At 42.0% G+C, this 11,123-nt stretch overlaps 1 protein-coding gene across 1 annotated transcript; it reads left to right on the top strand.

The window, feature by feature from the left end:
• The first annotated feature begins 638 nt into the window (after positions 1 to 638).
• LOC139385094 (7-dehydrocholesterol reductase-like) lies at positions 639 to 9,976 on the top strand. Its single transcript, XM_071130144.1, has 9 exons — positions 639 to 680; positions 3,670 to 3,781; positions 6,789 to 7,011; positions 7,121 to 7,211; positions 7,646 to 7,859; positions 7,953 to 8,157; positions 8,311 to 8,442; positions 8,655 to 9,786; positions 9,831 to 9,976. The coding sequence occupies exons 2-8, from the start codon at positions 3,672 to 3,674 to the stop codon at positions 9,117 to 9,119; spliced, it is 1,440 nt and encodes a 479-aa protein (XP_070986245.1). The 5' UTR covers positions 639 to 680; positions 3,670 to 3,671; the 3' UTR covers positions 9,120 to 9,786; positions 9,831 to 9,976.
• The last annotated feature ends 1,147 nt before the right edge of the window (positions 9,977 to 11,123 follow it).

The following is an 11,123-nucleotide window of genomic DNA, read 5'->3' as shown; positions in this document are numbered from 1 at the left end:
TATGTTTTATTAAAGAGACAGGACACTTATTTATACAACAAGCTGCTGTGCCTCTTCTGTACAAAATCAGGATGCCTGTATTGAGTAGATCTACCGGTCGTTTTCATATGTTTTAAAATTTGTCCATATTTCAGACTTAAAAATGTTGATGCTTCCATAAATAAAAATATTGTGGAAACCAAGATGAAAAGTAGATCTCATACTTCACATGTTGTATAAAGTTGCGACTTCATGAAAAAAAAACAATATAAAAGTAGCCTACTATTTAATCTATAAATATTTGTATTTATTTTAGCTACATCATCCTGTATTATTCTGTCATCATCTGACAGCTGTATGCAGATATTGTCATCATGAAGACAGTGTGACTGTGTGATGTTGTCCACTTATTGGTTCAAAATATGTTGAGGATTTATTTGGGTCTGTCGGTTTGTTGAATGTGGATGTATTATTTTTAATGGCCCAACTATTCATGAGCTCATCAGGCGCTCGTGGCTTCAGATCAGTGTTATCCAATCAGAGGTCGATATGGCAGTGCGGCGCGTACCCTACTGAGACGTTATTGGCTGTACGTTCGCACGCATTTATTATTTGGGCGGAGTTGTTGTTAATATAGAACCTTTTATTCGTTATATCATACACATCTGGTCCAAGAGTTTTCCCATAGGTCCTAGAAGTTGGTGAGTAGCCTACGAAATTATATTTTAGACAGACCTATTGAAATTCAATGTCTGCATATAATGCTTATGTTATTTTTCCGTCTATGATCCTCGACATTATGCATTATCTATTGTCCATATGAGTTATGGCTTTTTCTGGAGGTGCGTTATGGCAGCGTTTGGCAATTTGTTATCAATTGTTTTGTGAGAGCCTCTATCTAACGTCTATTTATTCATTCGATCCGTTGTCTACATTTCGTACAGAATTATTGACAATACCATTTCAGGGACTTGCGGGTATGTATTCAATAATCGGGTGTAAAAGCAGCTGACGCTTGTTGTAGGCCTATCAGTCATTTTAAGTAACGTTAAAAGGGTGGAGAATGAAGTCTATGCTTTTTATGAAACTCACCTTCTACTTACTTCAATCAGTCTTGTATACAAAATTATTTGAGTGGTCTATGTGAATGTGTGACAGCCGTCACTCTGCCGAAAGTGTTGTTGTCAACTACGTACAAAAGGTGTTCCCCTCAGCATTATCGTTGTATCTGTATGTTGGATTTTGTCCAAAAACGTTTCCGCTGACATACAGTGCCTTGCGAAAGTATTCGGCCCCCTTGAACTTTGCGACCTTTTGCCACATTTCAGGCTTCAAACATAAAGATATAAAACTGTATTTTTTTGTGAAGAATCAACAACAAGTGGGACACAATCATGAAGTGGAACGAAATTTATTGGATATTTCAAACTTTTTTAACAAATCAAAAACTGAAAAATTGGGCGTGCAAAATTATTCAGCCCCCTTAAATTAATACTTTGTAGCGCCACCTTTTGCTGCGATTACAGCTGTAAGTCGCTTGGGGTATGTCTCTATCAGTTTTGTACATTGAGAGACTGACATTTTTTCCCATTCCTCCTTGCAAAACAGCTCGAGCTCAGTGAGGTTGGATGGAGAGCATTTGTGAACAGCAGTTTTCAGTTCTTTCCACAGATTCTCGATTGGATTCAGGTCTGGACTTTGACTTGGCCATTCTAACACCTGGATAAGTTTATTTTTGAACCATTCCATTGTAGATTTTGCTTTATGTTTTGGATCATTGTCTTGTTGGAAGACAAATCTCCGTCCCAGTCTCAGGTCTTTTGCAGACTCCATCAGGTTTTCTTCCAGAATGGTCCTGTATTTGGCTCCATCCATCTTCCCATCAATTTTAACCATCTTCCCTGTCCCTGCTGAAGAAAAGCAGGCCCAAACCATGATGCTGCCACCACCATGTTTGACAGTGGGGATGGTGTGTTCAGCTGTGTTGCTTTTACGCCAAACATAACGTTTTGCATTGTTGCCAAAAAGTTCCATTTTGGTTTCATCTGACCAGAGCACCTTCTTCCACATGTTTGGTGTGTCTCCCAGGTGGCTTGTGGCAAACTTTAAACAACACTTTTTATGGATATCTTTAAGAAATGGCTTTCTTCTTGCCACTCTTCCATAAAGGCCAGATTTGTGCAATATACGACTGATTGTTGTCCTATGGACAGAGTCTCCCACCTCAGCTGTAGATCTCTGCAGTTCATCCAGAGTGATCATGGGCCTCTTGGCTGCATCTCTGATCAGTCTTCTCCTTGTATGAGCTGAAAGTTTAGAGGGACGGCCAGGTCTTGGTAGATTTTCAGTGGTCTGATACTCCTTCCATTTCAATATTATCGCTTGCACAGTGCTCCTTGGGATGTTTAAAGCTTGGGAAATCTTTTTGTATCCAAATCCGGCTTTAAACTTCTTCACAACAGTATCTCGGACCTGCCTGGTGTGTTCCTTGTTCTTCATGATGCTCTCTGCGCTTTTAACGGACCACTGAGACTATCACAGTGCAGGTGCATTTATACGGAGACTTGATTACACACAGGTGGATTGTATTTATCATCATTAGTCATTTAGGTCAACGTTGGATCATTCAGAGATCCTCAATGAACTTCTGGAGAGAGTTTGCTGCACTGAAAGTAAAGGGGCTGAATAATTTTGCACGCCCAATTTTTCAGGTTTTGATTTGTTAAAAAAGTTTGAAATATCCAATAAATGTCGTTCCACTTCAAGATTGTGACTTGTTGATTCTTCACAAAAAAATACAGTTTTATATCTTTATGTTTGAAGCCTGAAATGTGGCAAAAGGTCGCAAAGTTCAAGGGGGCCGAATACTTTCGCAAGGCACTGTAACATGACCTATACCCAGAGACCTGCTATTACTATCCCTGTGTGTCTGCTTTACCCCTTCTGTGGATTGTTACAGTACATGTGTAGGCCCTACCTCTGATGTATGGTATAATGATATAATATATGCCATTTAGCAGACACTTTTAACCAAATCGACGAAGTAATGCATGCATACATGTTTATATTAATGGAGAGGATGAGCAACATTAGAAGTAGTTTAATAATGGGGGTGAAAAAGTTTGTTTGGTTCTATGGGGTCTTTGAGCCCATGTAGTAATCATATGCAGTTATGGTGTTATTAAAGTGTACTTACACATTTTTCCAGTGTGTTTGATATGTTTGAACATTTGCATTAGATTTGCTAACATACACAACGGTGTTGTGCTAAAACCTCTCATTGTAGAATTATCATTCTCATGTCTATTCATAAACCTTTAGAATTGTGCATGTGTCAAACAGACAAACTGTAGGCCTTACCACACTGGGACCAAAAGATTTGTGACATTTTGATCTGTATTATACAACATCCTGTGTGCATCAAATAGTAGCCATCTGGCTTGTCATTATCACTCTTGGACACACACCCCATGCAGCCTTGTGTAATCGACTTTTGATCCTTAAGGTTTACTAATAATATTTAACCATGTATCATGTACAGCACCATCACATAATGTTTTAGGTCAGGTCCTCAAAGGCCACCAGATGTCCTTTGATATCCCACATTACCTTATTGGCTATAAGGTACAGTCGGTCTGTTATGTCTTGGTCACTACCATGACTCTCTACTCTCTCTCTCTGTTTCTCTAGAGATGTCTTCTGCAGTGGCCATGGAGGCCACCCGGAGGCGCCAGAGGCTCAGCTCTAACTGGGGGGCGTCTGAGACAACAGAGGAACCTGCAGGGCAGTGGGGAAGAGCATGGTAAGATGAAGCTGACCTACTGTAGGCCTATAGTCATTAATGCTCTACTCGGGTAACTGGGTTCACATGTAACTATGTTCACTGTCTGTTGGGTCAGGACTGATTATGATACGATATACTTAAAGCTGCAATCCTTAATGGTGAAACTGACACATCTGTTTGCAACAATGTAGTTACTGCAAAGAGCAGCAAAGAGCAGCGATTTCTTGTACACTCCCCACCTCTGCTTCATCAAAGAAAAACAAAAACGGCTTTGGGCAGACAGTGGCGCTGTTTCCCCAACTGCGGATTCCATCTTTAATCTCCATTTATATGGAAATTAATTTTGTGAAATCAGCATACAAATACCTAATACAGAAAACACTGGAAATGTCATAGTTAATGCACACATATGCACAGTCCCTGTGGCCTACTGTCTGACCATTGGACCTACATCTGTCCTATGTCCCACTGTTCAGGCTGTCGGAATGAAACTTGCCCTGCTCCTATTCTTGCTGAACAGTGGGACCTTATATTTCTTTGGGGAGGGCAGCTGCTCAAAATATTGGGCAAGATTGTGTGTGGGGACCTGCTTAATCTTCAGTAGACAAAGGTAGTATGAAAAGGAAGTAAAGTATTTGACTGGGGAAAATAAACAACCAGTTTGAATCAGTTCACAAGCTTCCATCACCCACACATTATATTTCCATTATATGTCTATTCCAGGTTTCATTGGGTTATGGGTCGCTGCCACTGAAATAAGTTAAAAGGTGACAGTGACAAGGAAAGTATGTGAACCCTTTGGAATGATCTGGATTTCTGCATAAATTGGTCATAAAATTAGGTCTGATCTTCAACTAACACAGCCTGCTTAAACTAATAACACACAAATTCTTGTATTTCTCTTGTCTCTATTGAATACAGAATTTAAACATTCACAGTGCATGTTGGAAAAAGTATGTGAACCCCTAGACTAATGACTTCTCCAAAAGCTAATTGGAGTCAGGAGTCAGCTAACCTGGAGTACAATCATTGGGACGAGATTGGAGATGTTGGTTAGAGCTGCCCTGCCCTATAAAAAACACTCACAAAATTTGAGTTTGCTATTCACAAGAAGCATTGCCTGGTGTGAACCATGCCTCGCACAAAAGAGATCTCAGAAGACCCAATATTAAGAAGTGTTGACTTGCATGAAGCTGGAAAGGGTTACACAAGTATCTCTAAAAGCCTTGATGTTCATCAGTCCACGGTTTGACAAAATGTCTAAAAATGGAGAAAGTTCAGCACTGTTGCTACTCTCCCTAGGAGTGGCCATCCTGCAAAGATGACTGCAAGAGCACAGCGCAGAATACTCAATGAGGTTAAGAAGAATCCTAGAGTGTCAGCTAAAGACTTACAGAAATCTCTGGAACATGCTAACATCTCTGACGAGTCTACGATACGTAAAACATGAAACAAGAATGATGTTCACGGAAGGACACCACAGAAGAAGCCACTGCTGTCCAAAAAAAACATTGCTGCACGTCTGAAGTTCGCAAAAGAGCATCTGGATGTTCCATAACACAACTGGCAAAATATTCTATGGACAGATGAAACTAAAGTTGAGTTGTTTGGAAGGAACACACAACATTGTGTGGAGAAAAAAAGGCACAGCACACCAACATCAAAACCTTATCCCAACTGTGAAGTATGGTGGAGGGAGCATCATGGTTTGGAGATGCTTTTCTGCCTCATGGCCTGGACAGCTTGCTATCATCGACGGAAAAGTGATTTCCCAAGTTTATCAAGACATTTTGCAGGAGAATGTAAGGCTATTTGTCCGCCAATTGAAGCTCAACAGAAGTTGGGTAATGCAACAGGACAACGACCCAAAACACAGAAGTAAATCAACAACAGAATGGCTTCAACAGAAGAAAATACACCTTCTGGAATGGCCCAGTCAGAGTCCTGACCTCAACCCGATTGAGACGCTGTGACATGACCCCAAGAGAGCGGCTCACACCAGAAATCCCAAGAATATTTCTGAACTGGAACAGTTTTGTAAAGAGGAATGGTCCAAAATTCCTCCTGACCGTTGTGCAGGTCTGATCCGCAACTACAGAAAACGTTTGGTTGAGGTTATTGCTGCCAAAGAAAGTTTAACCAGTTATTAAATCCAAGGGTTCACATACTTTTTCTACCCTGCACTGTGAATGTTTACACGGTGTGTTCAAGGAAGACATGAAAACATGTAATTGTTTGTGTTATTAGTTTAAGCTGACTGTTTGTTTGTCTATTGTTGAGAAATGTTGTCACATTTTATGACCCATTTATGCAGAAGTCCAGGTCATTCCAAATGGTTCACATACTTTTTCTTGCCACTGTACATGTTTTTGCTATTGTAGCCCTTATACAAAGCTCAGGTTAGCGAAAGGATTCACTACGGAATTATTTAAAAAAGGAAAAACTAGGCTCTCAGGATTTATGTTGATTTGTGCTGTACATAGACAGCACAGTAGGCTTGTGGCACCTTCATTGGGGAGGATGGGTTCGTGGTAATGGCTGGAGCAGAATAAGTGGCATGGTATTTTGATGCCATTCTATTCACTCCGTTCCGACCATTATTACGAGCCATCCTCCCCTCTGCAGCCTCCACTGATGGACAGTCACTACATGGACAGACAGTCACTGAAATGTTGGACTATATCATTCTTGTCATATAATCAGTGGTTTTCAAATGAGCCTGTAAGATAAACTGGTCATGCTTATCTTTAAAAGTGAACTCTAGCAAAGTTGGCAGTACACCACAAGGCAAAGTCCTCGGCCCATAGTGTTTATGTTGGATTAGATCTACAGCCTAATAATAACAACTCTCAAATAAATTACAGTAAGGTGTCAAGTGTTTTTTTTTTTTTTTTATTAACATTTTTTTACAGATTCTTTTTTAGGAATGATGAATTATTATAAATGCTCCAATGATTATGCATTTTCACCATTACAACTCTGTATGTTATTTCCCCCATCTCCTCCACACCTACCATTCTGTTAGGGAGGTGGACTGGTTCTCTCTGAGCGCTGTGATCCTGCTGCTGTGCACAGCCCCCTTCCTGGTGTTCTTCTTCGTCATGGTGTGTGACCAATACCAGTGCTCGGTCAGCCAGCCCCTGGTAGAGCTCTACAGTGGAGAGGCCACCCTGCGCTCCATCTGGGAAAAGGCCCCCTCCTTCACCTGGACCGCTGCTCAGATCTACACCGTCTGGGTCTCTTTCCAGGTAAGGCCATAGGTAGGGCCGTGTGTGTAAATGACATTTTATTATGGTTTATTGCATTAGAATATTTCAACGATGGGAGTTCTGTGGAATGACACTGTTTCTCCATCAGGTGGTGCTCTACATGTGTGTTCCTGATATCACTCATAAGTTCCTGCCTGGCTATGCTGGTGGGGTTCAGGATGGAGCTCGCACCCCAGCAGGTAAGGCACCCGAGAAGAGAACATTTTAATTTTTGGAGATTTCTTGCATGAAGGATTGGTTTCTATTAATATTTACAGATATTTTATGTGCACAATAGTGTTGAGTGTTGTTGACTGCAAACACTTGGCTCTTTTCTACCCGGGAGAACTACTGCCCCCTCTCATTGAAGCCACAGAAGTTCAAGCCTGACCACGGTACTGCAGGCATTGTTTTCAGAAAACATGATCCCCCAACATGATCCCCCAACGCCACTTCCAGGAGTAGCTCAAACTGCGCACGTTGTCTCCATGAGACGCTATCTGAAACAACTTAATTTGGCTTCAATGCGCTATTGAGTCTTCACATAGGAATGAATAGTCTCACGTGATCGATGGCTTTGTCCATTCATATATGCAGTCATTGGTTTCACCCCACATTGTTTGTTCTCTCCTAGGCCTCATAAACAAGTATGAGATCAACGGTTTACAGTCGTGGCTAATCACCCATGCCCTATGGTATGCCAACGCTCAATACTTCCACTGGTTTTCCCCCACCATAATCTTCGACAACTGGATCCCACTGCTGTGGTGCACCAACATACTGGGCTATGTTGTGTCCACCTTTGCCTTTGTCAAGGCCTACCTCTTCCCCACCAATGCCGAGGACTGGTGAGGACTAGATGCGTCCAATAATATGTTATATTTCATTCAAACTTGTCACTTTGGGCCTATTTAATCTGAATTGCCTTTATCATTTTCCAGCAAATTCACAGGCAACGTCTTCTATAACTACATGATGGGCATTGAGTTCAATCCCCGCATCGGGAAATGGTTCGACTTCAAGCTCTTCTTCAACGGGAGACCTGGTATTGTTGCCTGGACTCTAATCAACCTCTCCTATGCAGCCAAACAGCAGGAGCTCTATGGCTATGTGACTAACTCTATGATCCTGGTTAATGTGCTGCAGGTGAGACACTCCTCTCCCTTTACCACTAGATGGCAGTGTATGTTAGCGAGTGACCTAGCTAAACTAGACCTTAGAGTGGTAGCTTTGACTGAACCAGTTTAGGCAAGCTTTACCTCCAATGAATGGCTACTAATGTAATAGCTACTCCTCCAGGCAATCTATGTTCTCGACTTCTTCTGGAATGAGGCATGGTACCTGAAGACGATTGACATCTGCCATGACCACTTTGGCTGGTACCTGGGCTGGGGAGACTGTGTGTGGCTGCCCTTCCTCTACACGCTGCAGGTAAGTCACATCATCGTAAAAAAAACAACTAGTCAGACACCCAACACAGAAGCCACTGCAAAAATGTGAATAGGTCATGGAAATTGTAGTTGAGTTGATGCGCTTCGATTATACACCCTGAGTTAAATGTAGCTGTTATGGAGTCTTTCTTGTTTTCCGTTCAACTGCCAAGACATCATACTGTATGTTTGGCATCATGTCTCTTTCTACAGGGCCTGTACCTGGTGTACAACCCAGTCCAGCTCTCCACAGCCCATGCTGCTGCTGTCCTCCTCTTGGGTCTGGTGGGTTACTACGTCTTCCGCTCCACCAACCACCAGAAGGACCTGTTCCGCCGTACCGAGGGGAAGTGCTCCGTCTGGGGCAAGAAGCCCACCTTCATTGAGTGTGCCTACCGCTCGGGTGACGGCGGCCTGCACCACAGCAAGCTCATGACCTCCGGCTTCTGGGGCGTGGCACGCCACCTCAACTACACGGGCGACCTGATGGGCTCGCTGGCCTACTGTGCAGCCTGCGGCTTCGGCCACATTCATCCCTACTTCTACATCGTCTACATGACCATCCTGCTGGTGCACCGCTGTGTGAGAGACGAGCATCGCTGCAGCAGCAAGTACGGCAAAGACTGGAAGCGCTACACGGATGCAGTTCCCTATCGCCTGCTGCCTGGGATCTTCTAGAGTCGAGTTAGAGGTTGAAGGAATCCCTGCATCCTGAAAGAAGTTTGACAGAAGAAGGAGATGTGTGATAAATGGACGGTTCATATTCCATGGGAAAGAGGTTGATGACATTTTGAGCAAAATGTGTGTGTGTGTCTGTGTGTGCCGTGGTGTCTTTGGATCTCCATGTGTGTTTCCATGTTTCTCTGTATGAAAATATGTAGTACTCAGAGTGAGATCTTCACATGTAGTCAGACTGCCAGCTTTGTGCTCTAAGAAGCAACCCTCAGGTACTCTCAGAACTTCTCTCACTGCTGCCTAGGAGCATTTCTCCGTAAATGTTGGTACTATGGTACATAGACACTATGAGAAACTCAGAAATGGATTTCTAATTCAAATCTGTATTGAAGTGTGAACACCACATAACCATACCGTAGCAGTTAGTTGCCATGGGTAAAGTAACTACAGCTACAAGTGAGCAATAATCTAGATGTTTTTGTTTTTTTGACATTGCACTGTCTGACAAATGTCTCTTCTACTTTGGGATCAGTACAACATTAAATGATGCTAGCAGCAGACTAGTATATTATGTTCAAGAAGCAGTTACAACCATACAATGATTGTTCCTGCGAAAATTCATTTCTCTTTATGTCTGTCAATATGTTTGAGGTACCTGTTATTTTAAAGTGTTGTGTTGTGTTTGAGGTACCTGTTATTTTAAAGTGTTTAAAGTGTTGTGCTAATACTTTTACTGCTTTTACTTTATCCAACAGTGTTTTTTGCCATTTGATTTCAGGTGTTTTCCTTTTTTACCTTATCTGCCTTTCCTAAAGTGATAACTTAGAAAAGTAAATAAACCTAAAATTCTGATTTCTTTACTTTGATTCTAATCATTTCATATGTATTTTGTGAGTGGAGGAAATGACAATGACGGAGGTGTCATTGCATCATCACAGAGTTGTTCCTGTGCTTTGAAGGGTGCTGACACGGCCTTAGAGAGGTCAACACTTCCTCCTGCTGTGACTGAAGAGGTTGATCAGGCCTCCTGTCCCTCATGCTGGCCTGCCTGACCCCTAACCCCTTCAGATTGCCACAGCTGCCAGGAAAAGAGTTAAACAAACACAGACGGTTGGAGCTGGATGTGAGGCTAATGTTAGGCTCTGACAGACAAGAGGAGGGAGTGGGAGGATGTGGAAGCGGTGGATGGTGGAAAGACCCCTGGAGTGGGTATGACAGGGATCACTCACTGGTAGTGGTGGTGGTTGTACTAACGTCAAGAGTGCACTCTTCACTTCCATTGACTATTTTCTTCCTCTTTGTTCTTATGTCTCCCTAATCCTCATATTTATATCCCTCTCTTCCCTCAAATCTGACATTCAGCAGCAGGTGGCAGAAGAACACCGGTTCTAGGGGATATAAAACAATCAAAGAGCGTTGGTGAGTCATTTTAAGTACATTTTATATATTTATAGTTGATAAAGATCTTAAAGAATTTGATGTTAGAATAGCCTGAACATAGATAATTATTTATTTATTTTTACCATTGAAGTCTATGGCCCCTTTTTTTCCCCCATTGAAATGCATTGGGAGCTCATTTTCAAAAGTAGAAATGCTATCCAAAACGTTTTCTCAGACAATCTAAGTTGGGGCCGTCTGTATGTTTTGGAAATTGGTTTCGTGTTCATAGAGAAAATCGTTTAGGCTTTAGAGCGGGCTAAAGTCATCAAATTATAATAATAGGAGTATGTAAGAAATCAAGAGCTGTGCTTTGCCTTCAGCAAGCACACCTAATGATGAACATCTCCTCAACATGAACTTTAAAGACAACACAAAAGATCCAAATGATACACCCAGACACACGTATCTTTACTCGTTCTTCACACAGACTTAGACAAATAAACACAGAGCGCTCTTCTACTCCCTGTTCAGTCGTTCACATACACACATACTCAATCACCTCTCCCATCGCTTTTCACACCGACACAAATAAACAAACACTGGACCCTAACGTCCTATCCACAGAAA

The sequence above is a fragment of the Oncorhynchus clarkii genome, chromosome 26, assembly GCF_045791955.1.
Source record: "Oncorhynchus clarkii lewisi isolate Uvic-CL-2024 chromosome 26, UVic_Ocla_1.0, whole genome shotgun sequence".
Classification (NCBI taxonomy): Eukaryota; Metazoa; Chordata; class Actinopteri; order Salmoniformes; family Salmonidae; genus Oncorhynchus; species Oncorhynchus clarkii.
The sequence above is the reverse complement of the archived record's forward strand: the minus strand, read 5'-3'. Positions and strand labels throughout refer to the sequence as shown.